General features: G+C 51.3%; 5 protein-coding genes and 3 non-coding genes across 8 annotated transcripts; 4 read left to right on the forward strand and 4 right to left on the reverse strand.

Annotated features, from left to right (window-relative positions):
* Window positions 1-1,703: 1,703 nt before the first annotated feature.
* Window positions 1,704-2,955, forward strand: ASPACDRAFT_109913 (uncharacterized protein). The gene has a single exon (XM_020195434.1). It carries the CDS (start codon window positions 1,785-1,787, stop codon window positions 2,871-2,873), a length of 1,089 nt encoding a protein of 362 aa, XP_020061248.1. The 5' UTR covers window positions 1,704-1,784; the 3' UTR covers window positions 2,874-2,955.
* Window positions 2,956-3,075: 120 nt separating this feature from the next.
* On the reverse strand, window positions 3,076-3,780 carry ASPACDRAFT_1851867 (uncharacterized protein). Its single transcript, XM_020197218.1, has one exon. It carries the CDS (start codon window positions 3,653-3,655, stop codon window positions 3,083-3,085), a length of 573 nt encoding a protein of 190 aa, XP_020061249.1. The 5' UTR covers window positions 3,656-3,780; the 3' UTR covers window positions 3,076-3,082.
* A 281-nt stretch (window positions 3,781-4,061) lies between these two features.
* ASPACDRAFT_56328 (uncharacterized protein) lies at window positions 4,062-5,522 on the reverse strand (the record flags this gene model as incomplete). Its single annotated transcript, XM_020203113.1, has 1 exon — window positions 4,062-5,522. One exon carries the CDS (start codon window positions 5,520-5,522, stop codon window positions 4,062-4,064), a length of 1,461 nt encoding a protein of 486 aa, XP_020061250.1.
* Window positions 5,523-7,623: 2,101 nt separating this feature from the next.
* On the forward strand, window positions 7,624-10,369 carry ASPACDRAFT_19883 (ferric reductase family protein; the record flags this gene model as incomplete). Its single annotated transcript, XM_020198905.1, has 6 exons — window positions 7,624-8,259; window positions 8,312-8,700; window positions 8,749-8,981; window positions 9,037-9,089; window positions 9,143-9,264; window positions 9,313-10,369. The coding sequence occupies 6 exons, from the start codon at window positions 7,624-7,626 to the stop codon at window positions 10,367-10,369; spliced, it is 2,490 nt and encodes an 829-aa protein (XP_020061251.1).
* An 855-nt stretch (window positions 10,370-11,224) lies between these two features.
* ASPACDRAFT_t14 lies at window positions 11,225-11,296 on the forward strand. The gene has a single exon. It is a non-coding gene; the product is annotated as a tRNA-Glu (tRNA).
* Window positions 11,297-11,397: 101 nt separating this feature from the next.
* On the forward strand, window positions 11,398-11,481 carry ASPACDRAFT_t15. Its single transcript has one exon. It is a non-coding gene; the product is annotated as a tRNA-Glu (tRNA).
* Window positions 11,482-12,292: 811 nt separating this feature from the next.
* On the reverse strand, window positions 12,293-12,364 carry ASPACDRAFT_t29. The gene has a single exon. It is a non-coding gene; the product is annotated as a tRNA-Glu (tRNA).
* Window positions 12,365-12,596: 232 nt separating this feature from the next.
* On the reverse strand, window positions 12,597-14,787 carry ASPACDRAFT_49260 (uncharacterized protein; the record flags this gene model as incomplete). The annotated part of the gene is made up of 4 exons (XM_020202227.1): window positions 12,597-12,775; window positions 12,838-13,224; window positions 13,363-13,636; window positions 13,954-14,787. 4 exons carry the CDS (start codon window positions 14,785-14,787, stop codon window positions 12,597-12,599), a joined length of 1,674 nt encoding a protein of 557 aa, XP_020061252.1.
* Window positions 14,788-16,082: the final 1,295 nt, after the last annotated feature.

Raw genomic sequence — 16,082 nt, forward strand, 5'->3', positions numbered from 1 at the left:
CTGATCACGATAGTTAGGCTGATCTCCGGAATCACCCATCGCAGGGAAAAAGTGGAGTTTGACCCAGTCAGTCATCCAGCCAATCATCCAGCCAGGTCAGCCGGCCCCCTTCCTTGAGCTGCAATCATTTCAGTGCTTACCATCAACCCATTCTAGGCTTTTTCGTTGCCACGAGCCCCTTCTCGCGCAGGTTCTGACAGCACTTCTTATCTCCGTGACACCGGAAGTAGAATCCATGGCCCTCTCCCAGCCTTTTCCCAGCAGGATTGTCGTACCCTGGCACACAGACTCCATCGACGGCAAGCGTATAAAATTCCCTTTGCATTTGCTTCTGCACCAAATCAACAATAAGACACATTCCCGGGTGCCCGAGGGCGGAAGCTCCTGAGAAAGCTTCGCGACGTGTACTTGATCGACAAGACGTACGACACATCCTGGATAGAGGATCGAGTCATCCTTATGACGGACCTCTTTGGCTTCATAAATATCTTTCGCCGTCTTCCATCGATTAAGTCGATTGGCATGGATGGGCTGAGAACAAGCGTCGTCGGTAAGCACGGGGTCCCATTTGCCTCGTCAAATATCTCCCGTATCCGGATCGAGCACTCGTGGGTTGACAGCATGGCCTTGACAAGGATCATCTGACTTTGCAAGCAGCTCCGAGAGTTTCGATGCTCCATCGGGGCCGAGTTAGTCGGCGGCGACCTTGGTATATTGACCGCATTTCAAATCGTCTTCCAAGCGCTTTTGGTCCACCATACAACCTTGAAGCTTTCTACATATAGATGCCGCATACATATCTTCTGAGACAGACACGGTAGAGCGGGATCTCCTTGACCTAGGTGAGAACTTCGGAAAAAGAAAACCGCGAACAAATGAGAGCAATCCGAATTGCGGATGAAATGGCTTTGGTTGATAGGTCAGTGAAGCTGCCGGTCTGGATTTGGGACCAAGCCGGCTCGTTGGCCGACTTCTCCGCCTTGAAGCACCTGAATCTGGATATTCACTACCTGTTGTACATGGTGAGGGGGGTGGAGGCCGCGAGAGACGATGAATACCAGCTCGCTGATCGGTTGCCGCCCAAGTTGGTGCATCTCCTAAACAACGCATATGAGACTCATATGAGAGAGAACTCAACAAACAAATGAATTCGTTGAGATCAATGGACAGAGAGCAGCTTTTCAGCAGCCTGAAGTCCATTCTGGAAATCGATTTCACAATCCCGGCGGTCCCGGAATGGGAAGAAGGGCCTGGGTTAAGTGCACATGTGCGTCGGTTGATCGAGGACGTAGGTGGATTTGCAGAAGAGGAAGTGGAGCAATTTATCCTTGATCCGAGTATCAGTGATGAAATCTCCAGAATTGCTCAGGCGTGTGAACACAATCAATGCATTTCTGCGCGAAGAACGCTTCGGGTGGTGAGAGTGATCTAGCGATTGTCTAGATCTGGGAAGTATTCTGACTTAAGCAATGCCCAAGTACATGTACTGAGTCACAACAAACCGCACCAGAGTGTTGTTAATTCCTGCCACCAGTACCAAGAATGAATAATTTTTCCATGTCTTTAAATCATAATAAACTGCCCTAATTTCTTACTTGCAAATATCCGGTCCAGCCCTTAAGCTTTTGCAGCCGTACCCGTACCCGTACCTGAAACAGTGGACCCTGGCCCGTGCGCGCGCAATCCGACAGATTCTTTTCTTACCGCCTTAAGTTACAGCCACCGTAGGGGATCATCAACATACCACAAAAAGAATAAAAGAACACCAGAAGGTACGCAACAAAATGAATCCGCTTCGCTACCTCGCCCCTCCCACTCCTTACAAGGAGCTCTCCACGACCAACAAGAAAGGCCTAAAGGAGCGCCTCAGCTACGCCGAGGCCCTGGAGCACCACCCAGGCCTGCAGCTGTCCGCCGAGAAGGCCGAGCTGCTGCACACCTACCAGCAAGCATGCGAAACGCTCCTTGAGGAACCGGGCAACCTCAACGCCGCGATGCGCATGATGCAGTACGAGCAGTCGCTCGAGCCCACAGGCGGTAGTCTCAGCAGCCCCGCTGCGCCCGTCAACCTCTCCTTCGACCTCGCCACCAAGGTCAAGCTCGGCGAGGAGCTCGACAACCTCTACAGCGTCTGGGCCGTCACGCGGTACCGGAAGTACCTTCCCACGGGGATACAGGAGGAAGCCGCCAAGCACCCGTCCTCGACCGCCGCGGACCCGTGGCACACGGCCTTCTGGACGCCCTTCCACGGCCGGCTGGAGGCCGAGGCCGCCGCATTCAAAGGTGTTCTGGCCGGCGAGAACCAGCACAATGAGTGCCCGACCTCGATTCTGTTGATGCTGCTCTGCGACCGCCACACGGTCGACTGGGACGAGACGCGCGCGTTGATCCGCTACGCGGCTGAGGGCGCCGAAGGAGTGATTCAGGGTCTCCCCGAGAGCGACTTCGGGGAGTTGCTGCACACGAAGGATGTGGCCGGGCTGGCAACACGGTTGGCCCGCGACGAGTCCGGCTGGAGCTGTTCGACGGAGTATGTGTTGGGCGTCAGTACACTGCTGATGGGCTTCTTTGCCAATACCCTGGCCGATACGCTGTTCGAGACCGAGGAGGAGCTCATGGATCCCACCAAGTGGGAGCCTAAGAAGGTGCTGCGCGAGCGGTTGGCGTTGGCCGAGGGCCATGAGCAGGCGTTCCGCGATCTGTTGCAGGAGATGTATGTGCAAATGTTGGTCGGGTCGGATGATGAGGATGAGGCTGGGTTCCCCGGGTATGACGATTTCGATGATCTGGATGATGATGAGTGGGAGGAGTTTGAGGGGGATGTGGAGGAGGGGGAGGAGGAGGATGATGGCGATGAGTCGGATGAGTATTAGTGGGAGTTCAATGCCTGAGGATGTTGGTACTTTAGAAGTCTGCGAAATTTGCAGCATAAGCGATCAAAAGATTATCTCTCCATCTCTTTGCTGAAACTCAAACAAATTAGCCATTAAAAACATCGACCACATAGACCCAACCCCGTGTCGCCCACCCCAAACCCCCAATGAATCCCAGCCCACCCACAGCCACCCCATCCATGCCCAAATCATTCATCAAAATCGAAATCACGAACCTGCCTCCAATCCAACACCATCCCCCTCGACGGCGGCCACGCCTCCACAAACCCCTCCGCATAATAGATCTCGTGCTCCTCCGGCCACGCATACACCAGCATCGTGACCTCCGTGCTCCGAAGGGCAGCCTCTCCCTCCCCTTCTTTACCTTTTTCGCCCATCCCCAAGCCGACCACATACTCGCGAATCTTCTCCCGGAGATGCGCCACAATCACGTTCCCCAACTTCTTGTACTTGTGGTCCGCGGCGATGAGTAAGTCTGTCAGGTGGAAGGTGCAGGTTCCGTCGCTGATGAGGCGGGCCATGGCGACCACTTCGCCGGTTTCTTGGGCTTTTGGGCGTGCGGTGGTGTTTGCAGGGGTGGAAGGTGGAGCTGGTGCCGTGTAGGTGATGTAGCAGCCGTACCAGCTTCCCTGGAGGGCGGATTCGGCTTGTTGGGCGGTTGGTGGTTTCGGGTGTTCCTTGGTGTGGCGGAGATGGAGGTAGGATTCGACGGCGGGGTAGCCCTGGTGGAGGGTGTAGTTTGGTGGGAGGACGGCGGGCATGTTTCGGGGGCTGCGTAGGTGGTAGTAGGTAGTGTTTGAAGGTGGTTGAATTTGGGGGTGGAGAGGTTTGAGTTGCGATTGTGGTTGTGGTTGTTGTACTTCAGTAGAAGTATGTGTTGTGGAGAGAGTGGGGTGGAATGAAAGAGGGGAAGTAATTTATGAAGGGGCCCGAGACTGTGCTGTTCTATGTTACAGGGCTGCTGGGTGTGCATGCATGATTGGAGGGGTTGTTCAATTAGACGTTGCTTCATCCCACGTTTGACCTTATACTTAATTTGAGTTATAAGTCAATCACAAATGGATTAAAACCACAGTAAATGTGTCAAATGTCCAACATGAATTGCAGCTTGGAGGCACGTTCAGTCAACTGCACCTATACTCGGTTTTCAGATGCACGCAAGTCCTCTCATCTCCACACGGGCCCCCAGAAATCATTAGGACCCTGGTACGCTGATTCGAATTTCTGACAACGCGGGTGCTCAAAGTCGTCCCACGATCCCTGAGGCCAGATCGGGATTTGACAAAACTCATCGTCATGACAGCCGTGGCACTCCTTCCACACTGTCCAGCTCAAATAGTCCATCAGTGATCGCAAGACATCAACCGCGACATCATATTCTTTCGCCTCCAGGACTTCGACAAACGAAGCGCAGATTCGACTGCTAACAGCATAAACTGCACGATAAGCAAGCGAGTCATCAGCAGCATTGGTAGGGATGAACTGAGTTGCGCATCTCTCCATTTCTTCGTCAATATCTCTGTTGTCCTGATCGACGAATGTATTCCAAATGCGTGCAACCTCTGCAACCCGAGAGAACACGCCGTGATGGTGGTGGTGTTTTGAAGCCAGCTCACGCAGCGGGTGGCTGTACTTCTGGACAATCATATCAGTGACCGCTTGCCAGTTCACCTTTCTGTGTCCGACATCATGTGCCATTACGAGGGATGTGAGGCTCTTGCGGATGGGCTTCAACTCCGCAAATGGAAGGTGGTTAAGACGTGGGGCGGTGCTGTCGTCCGGGAAAAGATTCAGGGAATAGTTGTAAGCCGTGACGAAATGATCATAGTTCAAGACCACCCGCTCACCGCCGATGCCATTGTACCTGGCCCTCATCACTTGGAGGACCTCGGTCGGTTTCCCTCCCTTCTTCTCATTGCCCCCTTTACTCAGACTAGATGACCTCACTCTCGCCACATGAACAGGCTCCAAGTTCTGTTCTGAGTTGCAGAGAATCACCTCGAACCCCGAAGCCAGCCGAATAATCCCATCCACCCGATCATTCCACTCTTCCCTTGCAATCCGACACACGGCCTCTGCACGCACATTCTCCTGCAAGACACCACCGTTAATCTTATCTTCAAATAGCACCCGGTCCTGCAGGTCGAGAGTCCCAATCTTGGATTTGCCAGCTGACATCCCATCGATAAGAATGAGGCGAAGATCCTTGGCCGTAGTGTAGGTGTGGAGCCATCCGCCATTGTCTTCCCCGGCTGGTCCATCTTGGTCCCCGCCCATCACTTGCTGGGAGCCAGATGACAGTTTCGGAGGGGGTGTCTCGGGTCGCTTCGGTCCTGACCGTGCGAAGGCAAATGCATGCTTGGGGTCGAAGGCCAGCCATCGGACTCCGGTGATGTGCTCTGGATAGCCGTCACCGTGGTAGAGTTTGGTTCCCTGTGGCATTTCTGCCAGGAAGAATGACAGCCCGTTGTGGTTGAGTGCCGAGCCCCATTGTCTCATAGACGAGTGGATGGCGTTGAAGATGTGGTTCGCATTTTGGACAGGTTCAGGGGGACCGCTGTCAGCGGCAAGAGGAGAGGTGGCAGCTCCTATGGCGGAGATTAAGGCGAGAATGCACGACCGATGCATTTTATTATCTGTGAGAAGAGTAGACTGTGTTGATCGGTGCAAAACATTTGGCTGGAAAGATGTGCTTTTATCTGGGATAAAGGAGTCGATGGCAGACACGCAATGCATGCATAGACATTACCAGTTCAGGAAATCAAGGCCGAGGGCCTGCGGAGGTGTTCAGGCGCCCAGGCACCCAGGCACTCCAATCCTGCTCATCATCTTCCCCGACGCGTCATCCGGTCTGTCACCACCTGCTCGCAAAAGCAAGATTACAATACCATGTCCTCCGGTGTTGCATCCGCCGTTATTTCACATTTTACGGTTCTTCACGGGCTTTCTCTGCAAGTACTAACGGTTCCAAACTATAAGCAAGTTCGCTGACCTCCCAAGTATGAGTAGCAATCTGCGAAGGGATACCCACCACCACCTCTTTCTAACCACTTCGACAGCTTCATCGAAGTCACCCACAACACAGATAGCCTACTTTGTCGATCACTGCCACAATGGCTACCTCCTCCGTGACATATGAAAAGAAAACCGCCAATGATGACAATCCATAAGAGTTGTAGGACAACCCTGTTGTATGTGCCAGGCTTATTTCAACCGCGAGAAAGTGATTCATAGGGCAGACTATTTCTTTCGTTCCTAAGAACCTCCTTCTTACATTTGTCTGCCCCAACGGAGTTTTATGAGGCTCCGTTCTTCGATCTCATTCAGTGGCACATTTACCTCCTCCGCAAACGTGGAATGGATTCTCTCGGTACCCAAATTGCCACGGTACCAAACAGTGGGTAAGCCCCAGGTCTGATTGATAAGAATTCGGGGAGAGAAGTTTTTCAAAAATGCTTGGCTCCGGGTCATGAGAGCTCGTCTGCGCGGAAGTGCTATGTTGCGAAGTGTGGGACATCTTACAAATCACAATGAACTGAGCATCGGAATCAAGGGTCTGGCTTCCGAGGTCGAAACCCATCATTTTACGGAAGCTCCGCTCGTGAAATAGTACCAGTGAAGCATCACACTGTGCTTTGTTGAAAACGACCCACGGGAAAGACTCTTATTGTGAAATAGTGAGTTTCCTCTTTCCCTACCTCGCTTCAGCGCTCGAAGTAGCATAGTGAAGGTGTATCTTAGTCTCGCATTCACTACCGTCTGCAGGAATCTATTTCTCTGCCATGCATTCCTTGATTCTCACTTAACTGACCTTCCTAGTAGGGGGTATCTGCCGAAAACCGCCATCCAAAAAAGCCTCCGTGCAAACCATGACTCACGATGCAAGCGATGCCAAGAACACCCGAGCCACTTCATCAGTCGTCTGATGGATACATGAGGTCTTTGCCTGAAAATGCGTGCACATCTCCCGAAAGGGACGTAGCTTGCGAGGATGGGGCTCGAAAAAATCAAGCAACCGACGGATGTGGGCCGCCAAGAAACTCGGGGTTAGATTGGGTCACCACTGCCAAGAGCTTGTATACGTCGGCCCAAGGGTCTTTCTAGCCAGTTATACGGTGCTTGATCGCATGCTAAGTGGATCTTATCAGATTGATCAATTGTTCCACGCTCCGAATTATCAATCAAACCTTGCTTCCACAGTGTGGCACTTGTGGGTCGTCCGGGTTTTTCGTCTTAGACAAGACAGAACTTTCTATGCTTTTCGCCCCGTCAGGGAGATGTTGTCAGAAGAAAAAATCTCTGCATGCAACAACCGGGCTAATACGAAGTTGGCGGAGAAGAGGCCGCCACTATTGGCCTTTGACTTGTGCTTCTCTCTCATCGGCTGTATGTCCTAAAAGATGTGTTCAACGGCGCTACACATATCGCACTGGAGTCCACAAGTCCGATGAATGCGAATCTATATGATGAACCAAATTCATCGGTCTAGATGCTCCGAGCCAAGGAGGCATGGTGCAATGATCAAGTGGAGATTGATAACTGGTTCGTCAGAGATTAGCTCGATTCTCTCCGGTGGGTTCCGCCACGCCTGTGTAATGAGCGTGCTCGAATAGGACCCTCGTTGCGAGCAAGTGGGTAGGTCCAATATGAGGATTCTGTGCGATATAAAGATTGACTTGACACCCGGACTACGCTGATCTCGGGAGTATCTTATCCATCAGCCGGCAAAATGAGAGTGACGAGTACACTTCTCCTGATCCTGGCCTGGACGGGTGTCCCCGTCCTGGCAGGAGGGTTTTCTATGTCTGCCCCTGAGCTTGCAGACTACTGCTTCTATGCTATATATGAGTCTCTCGGCTCGTACACGTATGCAGGTGCTACTACAACCAGCTCAAGCTCAACCGACACGTCGACTTCTGGAGGCTCTTCTAGTTCTAACAGTTCGGCAAGCGGTTCGACCTCGCATGGCTCCTCCTCCTCCTCCTCAAGTTCCGTCGTCACAACATCCCATGGCTCCTCCTCAAAACGGGCATTCGCAAAGAGAATGGCTCGACGTGGTCATCACGGTAGTTCTTCTACTGGAGGCTGCACGAGCACAGTGGGTGCCATGTCCTTGTATGCCAGTGCGAAGGCATGGTGTAACAAGAAGCAATTGGAAGCCACCATTCCTTATTGGGAAAGCCTATGTGAACAGAACAGTGCCACTTTGGTCAATCTGACTGATATCATCGCCAACGCCACCGATTCCTATATCGCATCATTGCCAACCATCGACCCGGAAACCAACAGCACGACGACAACCGGCACTATTGAGAGTCCAGTCTTGCTTAGCCACTCGTACTACAAGCGAGCTTACAAGTCCTATGTAGGTGTTCCTTTACGATATTCTGAACCAAAGATTAACCGTATGATAATAGGTCACCCATGACTATGCGCTGATCAAAGACAAACGTTATGGCTGGGGCCTTATGGGCTACTGGGGTGGAATATTGGCTCTTGGCATGATCGTCAAGGCCTGGAAAACATTCCGAGCCCACCTCAATGGCCTCGGACGCGGCGATTCTGAGAAGAGTGGCTTCTATGCAGCTGGTCGTAACTCCTGCGCGCCAGTGGCTGCTATTACTCACTTTGTCCGGACTCACTTTGTCATTCCTGCCAGCTTTGCCCCGAGCCTTTCCAACCACCAGCAGCTCTTCTGGTTCCACACTATCCCAAAACGATTGGACCTGTTGATCGTCTTTGGCTGGTGGGCGGTGTGTATCATCCTGTCCTGCGTTGATTACCAGAGCTTCCGCGGGAACATTCAGTAGGTTTTTTTCATAGATTAGCAGAAATATGTCTAACGGCCATATAGGACGCCGAGTCTCTACGAACAAAATTGGCAATACTCGTCTGATCGGACGGGAATTCTATCTTACGCCTGTCTTCCATTCCTTTGGCTTTTCGGTGGACGAAACAATATCTTCCTTTGGGCGACGGATTTCAATGTCCAATCTTTTAACATCTTTCACCGTCATGTGGCCTGGGCTTGTACTCTTCTGGCTATTGTTCATTCGATCAATTATACAGTGGTTTTCCAGGTCTACGGTTAGTACCCTTCCAATGCAGTTATAGAGTTGATGCTAACAGGCTGGTATATTAGACGGCAGATATCACAGTGCACTCAAGCAGAATTACTTCTACATGGGTATTGTGGTATGTAACCATCGCCGGCGCCATTCCTCTATAATGCTCCTAACATGTCCAAGGCCACGGTAGTGATGTCTGTTATGCTCTTCCAATCCGGCACATGGCTTCGTCAGAAGTTCTACGAAACCTTCTTGATCATCCACGTTGTTCTGGCAATCTTGACCATATACTCTCTATTCCGGTAAGTCCTCTCGAGCACCAAGATGATTCCGTTACTAATAGTTACCAGCCACACTAGCTTTGACGGCACCGTCTACAACGGCTACCTCTGGCCGATGGTCGCCATCTGGGGCTTCGACCGCGCCGTGCGCTACCTCCGCGTCATCTACTGCAACTGGAACGTCCGCTTTGGCAAAGGCTTCATCAATACCACGTCCTCCACCGTGTCCTACAGCCCGGCTAGCGATTTGATCCGCATCGAAATGACTCCCGCCGCCCACAGCCTCACCCCCGCCCCTGGTCAGCACTACTACCTCTACCAACCCTTTACCCTACGCGGCTGGGAGAACCACCCTTTTACTCTGGGATGCTACAACACATCTAGCGCTGAGGCGAAACTCATCTTCTACATCCGGCCCTACGACGGCTGGACCCGGCGTCTCCGCGACCAGTGCCAGAAGTCTGGGGGTAAAGAATTGACCATCACGCCTAGGTTGCTCTTGGAAGGCCCCTACGGCCACCAAGTCCCGCTGCACACGTTCGATACCCTCCTCTTGATCGTCGGAGGCACCGGTATCGCCGCGGCAGTCCCGTACATCATCGACCACGTTTCTCGTTTGGCGGCAGGAGGCAAGACCCGCACCACAAGGATCCACCTCGTCTGGTCCGGCCGCCAGAGACAGATGTTTGATGAAGTCTGCTGCGCGGATCTGGTCACTGCGCTGGAGTGCGCGGACATCCACACTACGCTGTATTGCACGGACAAGAGCAGCATGGGTGCGATGACGACTATTGTCGCCGGCGAGAAGTCCAGCGCTGAAGTCCCGCAGATCGGCGAGGTGGGTGCAGAGACCAAGGAGGCCGGCCAGTTCGTGCAGGATTCCTCCAGTCAGGAGTCCCGACCCATGAAGGTGGAGGATCTGGGTCTGGAGGTGCGCTACGGGCGCCCAGACATCACGGCCACGGTTCAGTCGATTGCAGAGGAGGCCCGAGCCAGTGCATCCCGGTTGGCGGTGTTGACGTGTGGCCCGGCGGTGATGGCGGATGAGTGTCGAATGGCGGTTTATGGGGTGATGAAGGGGGGATTCCGCCAGGTGGAGTACTTCGAGGAGGCTTTCGGATGGTAGACTGGGTCGATCTGCTACTCTGTTCGTTGATGGGGAGAGGGAGGGGATGACTTATGATGTGCTAGCTATCCTTTAATGCACGTAGTTATGTTTATAGTTGTATGGTTCTAATAAAAAGTTCATGATGTTACTCAAGCAAAATTAAGAGCTTCTCTCGTCGACAGGTGCACTAAGATAGATTGCTAGCTCGCTTTAAATCTATAGGCATAGCGCTGTGATTTGAGTCAAATAATTACATAGGGTGGGAAGTATATATTCTAGCTCTCAAAAACTTCTGCCACATGATTAGACATACCGAGTTCACCGAGTCAACCCCGCGCGCCTTGCCATTCCAAACCGGTGATAAAAGTTTCCATTTCTGTCCATCTGGTCAGTGCCCAACTCCTGACTTAGCGAGGGACTCGAAGGAAATCAGAGCCGAGATATCGGAAGCGCACACTGCTGGCACTCGCAAACTGCATCCCGAAACGGCTGGGTGGGGCCCCCGTATAGGGCTGCCAAGAGATCCGAGCTACTCATCAGCCCGGAGCCACTATCCGTAATTCCGTACTGATTTCGCAAGGTGGTACCCAGATTAGTCTTGTGCGGATTTCATTTTTGCTTTAGGATGTTCTATCCGTTTGGTCCATTTCAGCCACCGTAGGAGATAATAAACCGATGGGGAGGGAGCTATGGGCTATCAGACGATCCGGTTATATAGCGTGGCCAACCGCAAAATCCCTGGTTACCAAACAGACAACTTTGCCCATTCCGGAAGGAACGGGAGCAACCGGGCTTAGGGCTATGAGATAGCATTCTGCGTTATGTTCTATTTGTGGGTCCCATAGCATTAAAAAAGCCCATTCCACAACGCATTCCGATATGGTGTAGTGGCTAACATCGCCGTCTCTCACACGGCAGCCGGGGGTTCGATTCCCCCTATCGGAGCTCATTCTCTTTTGCGGTCATCGACTGTTGTTTTGCCTTTTCTGTCTGGGGCTTTGACCTGGCTCATAGCGGCTTTTCACACAGGCTCTTTTCATGCAACATCCGATATGGTGTAGTGGCTAACATCGCCGTCTCTCAGTGTGCTCGGTGCACGGCAGCCGGGGGTTCGATTCCCCCTATCGGAGTGTCTATTGAAGCCTTCGGGCTTGACTTTTTGGGGTTTTGTTTTGTAGCTGCTCTTTTGTTGCGCGTGGGGGTTGAGTGTTGCCACGGTCTGCGGGCTGAGTGCTGGGTGCTGGGCGCTGTGCTGCACGGTTGTCGTGTCAAATTGCAGTTGCCTTTCTGGGGTTGAAATATATGCTCGACTCTCGCATCCATGTCGGAGGTACAAGAGTACCGGGTGACTGAGAGGCGACGGTGGGAATAGTGAAGGAAGAGGGAGCAGGGGAAGCTATTGGTGTAGTGCGGTGTTAATACTGACTGTGTCTAGTGTCTTAGATGTCAAGAGGTAAGTGACAATTTGACCAAGGCGGTTCGGGACAGGCGAATAGCAGCAGGATGGTGTTGAAGAGTATATTGTGTTAGGATGGCTGGCAAAGACGTTGATCTGGATTCAATGTGTGCAATACTTGCCAGGCATGGCATACTATTTTTAAATTGTTTGCAGTTTGGCGAGCCTAATATGAATTGTTCGAGTCTCATTGTTTCTACACGGAGGGACGAACCGGCAATAGCCGCTTATATATCTAATCCCAAACCGGCTTCGGGATATCCAAGGTCTGCCTTTTGTTCCTCTCTCAGCCTCTGCACAGGAAATGGAAGGCAAAATTGACTGTCGAGACAGGGGAAAAAGGAAGCTTCAATGCTTGCAGGTACCAAGCTAAAAGTAGGTAGATATGGTATGTCTGTTATCAGGCTTCTGCCGCCGCATGTTGCACCGTAGCTCGGTTGGCTTCCGAGCAGGAAAATACGGACAAAAATATCAAAAGAGATGAGCTCCGATAGGGGGAATCGAACCCCCGGCTGCCGTGTGAGAGACGGCGATGTTAGCCACTACACCATATCGGATGTTGTGTGCAGTATGGCGCAGACTCTGTCTTCATACCCCTAAACATTCCAGGTACATGCTCAAGCCATATTGTCTTTCTTCTCTTAAAGGCCTTGGTCGCACTTGCCGGTCAAAAAAATAGCATCGGACGAAGCTCTAAGAAGTGGTGCTTACAGGCCACCAATATGGCTTCCAAAGCCAAATAGCTTCCCGAAGAGAGCCGGTCATAATCGTTAATCAACTTCGTCTAAATCACAATGTTCCGTCCCCGAAGAGGTATTCCAGGAGGCTCTCAGGAGAGGGTGCTCCCCAAAGCACGTTCGCGCGAGGCTGATCGGTCGTTTTTCTGGGTGGGTTGAGGGAGAGTGCTCTGTCCGTGGTTGTATAGAGATGGAGGCTGACTCCGACTCTGCTGGGGCTGGTCCCATAGACTGATCGCATTTCGCATGAATGGGTCCACATTCTTTTTGAGAGCCAGAATGGTCACGTTCACGCCATTTCTCAATGGCCTCAACGCAGAGTTTGACATGAGGGTGGTCCGGTCCTAACACTTTCTTGCGGAGCTGGAAGCATTTTGCCATCAAGGCCAACGCATCTTGGTCTTTCCGGAGTCCTTTCAATGCGTATGCGAGGTTGCGCATGCTGGTAAGCGTGTCAGGGTGCTCGGGCACCAGGAATGTCTTGTATCCTTCTAATGCTTGCTGGTTTATAGCCTCCGTCTCGAGGTACTTGCCCTGATAGTGAAGAACAAGACCAAGATTATCAGCATTGGTAAGAGTTTGTGGATGCTCTAGTCCTAGAACTTTCTTACTGAGCTCTAGGGCTTGTCCCAGCATGGTTTCTGCATCTTCATATTTGCCCTGATAACAAAGAACCGGCCCTAGCATACTCATGCTAGAAATAGTATTAGGATGCTCTGGTCCTAGGACTCTCTTGTAGCCTTCGAGGGTTTGCTGATTTGTGACTTCTGCCTCCCGGTACTTTCCCTGATCCCGGAGTACAGTACCATGCAGGGTACAACAAGCAAGTGTATCGGCATGATCTGGCCCTAGAGTTTTCTCCCTCCAGTCTAGCACCCGCTGGTTAATGGCTTCCGCCTCCTTAGCCTTGCCCTGGCCTTGAAGTACCAAAGCAAGGTCATAAGTACTACGTAGAGCATGGGGATGCTCTAGGCCTAGAACCTTTTCCCTTTTTTGTAGTGCTTTCCGAATAAGGGCTTCTGCCTCTTGAGATTTCCCCTGGTACAGCAGCAGCGAACCAAGAATGCTGAGACTCGTAAGACTATCGGGATGCTCTGGTCCCAGAAGTCTTTCATAGCCTCTGCCTCTCGATATCTCGGTACTGAAGGACCAATGCAAGATTATCAGCGGTAGTAAGCGTATGGGGTGATCGAGACCTAGAGCATCTCTATAGCCGTCTGGTGTTCGTTGATATGTTATCTCTGCTTCCTTGTATCCCCCAGGTCGTGTAGCACTAAGCCTAGCTCGCTGACGCAGATTAGCGTGTCGAAATGCCGCGGTCCTAGCCTTTTCTCTTGGATCTCTAGGCAATCGAGAAACAGAACTTTTGCGTTTTCATGTCTCCCGTCAACGCGCAGAGACTTCCCCACCCTTATGATGAAGTCGCCGTAGTCATGACGAATCTTTTGAAACTCCCCACTTTCTTGAAGAAAGAGTGTGTGAGGAAGATTGCTCCTCCACAATGCTCGATTTTCGGGATCAGTCGAAGGGAAGATATCATCCAGGCGTTGCATCGTTTTTTGTACCCAAAGGCTAAGGAAGCCCGCTTTGCGTAGCCAATTCTGCACTGCAAGGTGCACAAGTCGGTGGAGACTGAATGAGCTGTTGCAGGCATGTAGACTGATAAATGAATATGCATTCAGGAGACCAAGTGCATCCGCATGCTTTTTTGCCGAAGGCGCAGGTGGAAGGATTGACTGCGGAATATCCTTTGGACTGATACAGGAAATAAATGACAGATAGTCAGTCGCCAGTCGATTAAGTTCTTGGATCTGCTGGAAAGAAATGAGCCAGGTCGTGATGACTGGGTTCTGATTACCCTCGCTGTCGAATTCCTCACTCATCAATTCGATCGCAGTGGCTTCCTTCTCTTTGAAGATGAACAGATAATCAGATAGCTCGATGTCGTTCTCATTGATATAATCCGCGGCTTGAGCGATCGCAAGAGGAAAAAAATCAAGCTGTTCCAGGAATGCCAATGTGAGAAGATCATCTCGTAGCAACCCCTTCTGGACAAGCAGGGTTTCTAGCATTTTTGATGCAGTGTCTTTATCAACATCAGGGATGGATAGCACCTCAGGTGATGCCAACTTTATCGCAAGCTTTCGGTTTCGGGAAGTAAAGACAATTTGACCATTTGCACTCCTAGGGAGGATGTCTCTAAGTGGCGGTGTCGTCGCAGTCCCTTTCATCCACATCTGCATGTCATCTGCATTGTCGAAGATCAAGAGCCATCGTCTCGTGCCTTGTCTTTCAAGATAAGCTTTGACTTGCTCTTTCACCTTTGTCGGTTTCACAGCGGTAATATTAAAAGATCCGCGATCTGCATGTATGCTTGATCCACAGTTTCGTAGCTGGTACAAGGGATCCAAAAGATAGAGCACCCAGGGACCTCTTTCCTTGTTCGATACACCATTTCTAGTGCGATTTGGGTCTTTCCGATCCCTCCCAGACCATAAATGGCAATCCTCGCCAGTCCGTCTGAATTCATAATGAGTGATTCAAGATGGCTAATCTCGTGCTGCCGGCCGACAAATCGATCATTTCGGGAGAACGGAACCATCCACCTGTGAGCCTCCACAAAGTAATCGCTTCGATCGTGTCTGTCTGGAGGGACCACTTTAAGAATATTTCTAGCGACAGCAGCGGCAGTAAGAGCTGCATATCCTTGCCATAGCTTTTGCTTATGGGAGTCACAGTAATCACAAATGCCACGAATGACCAGACATGGCAGCTGATCCATTAGACCAGCTGCCTCCATTTCGAAGCAGAGTATACCCAGCTTCTAGCATTGATGTCTCGTGTCCTAGCATTTTTCATAACTTGATTGCCAGACGCAATTAGACCATAATGAATAAGCGGTTCGTTCGACACCCGGGGTACGCGATCCAATAATCGGAGACCCCAGTCTAGGTTGCGCCATGGCACCCAAGCCCGCGCAACCAATGAGCACTTGGAGTTCTAGCTGCTGGTAGAGAATATTCTGGAGGGATCCACTAATATTCTATATGTTCTTTTAGCACTAACACCCTAAATAAGCTACATGTGTAACAGAAGAAGTATGGGTGAGATCTAGTTAGTTATTCAAGCGGTTAATCGTAATCTGACTATCGTTGTTCCATATACACTCGTAACCAACAAAAATACATGAAGAGCAATACTGCCCACACTGTCCATGGAGGTCTGGCGTGAGCTCGCTAGCTGCTATAACCTCGAGCCCTCCAAAGAAGCATCCATCGAAGCCTCATAATTGTACACAACAACGAGCCGATGCCAAGCTGCCATCCATGTGCACAGGGCGCAACAAACTTTAACATCGGGATGAACCAGCTGTAGAGTGTGTACAACGGAAGGTTGTCTAATAGTTGTGTAGATGATTCTAGGGTTATTGGGTGCGGGGCTATTAGTAAATAATCTTATACTTCTTGCTTCTTGCCGGTCGGCTGCGGGAAATACCCACCGTCTGCTAATCTCGGAGTGTAGTTTGTAAATCGCGGTT

The sequence above is a fragment of the Aspergillus aculeatus genome, assembly GCF_001890905.1.
Source record: "Aspergillus aculeatus ATCC 16872 unplaced genomic scaffold ASPACscaffold_1, whole genome shotgun sequence".
Classification (NCBI taxonomy): domain Eukaryota; kingdom Fungi; phylum Ascomycota; class Eurotiomycetes; order Eurotiales; family Aspergillaceae; genus Aspergillus; species Aspergillus aculeatus.

Coding starts and splice junctions, on each gene's coding strand:
- ASPACDRAFT_109913 (XM_020195434.1), top strand. CDS start 1,785: ATGAATCCGCTTCGCTACCTCGCCCCTCCCACTCCTTACAAGGAGCTC.
- ASPACDRAFT_1851867 (XM_020197218.1), bottom strand. CDS start 3,655: ATGCCCGCCGTCCTCCCACCAAACTACACCCTCCACCAGGGCTACCCC.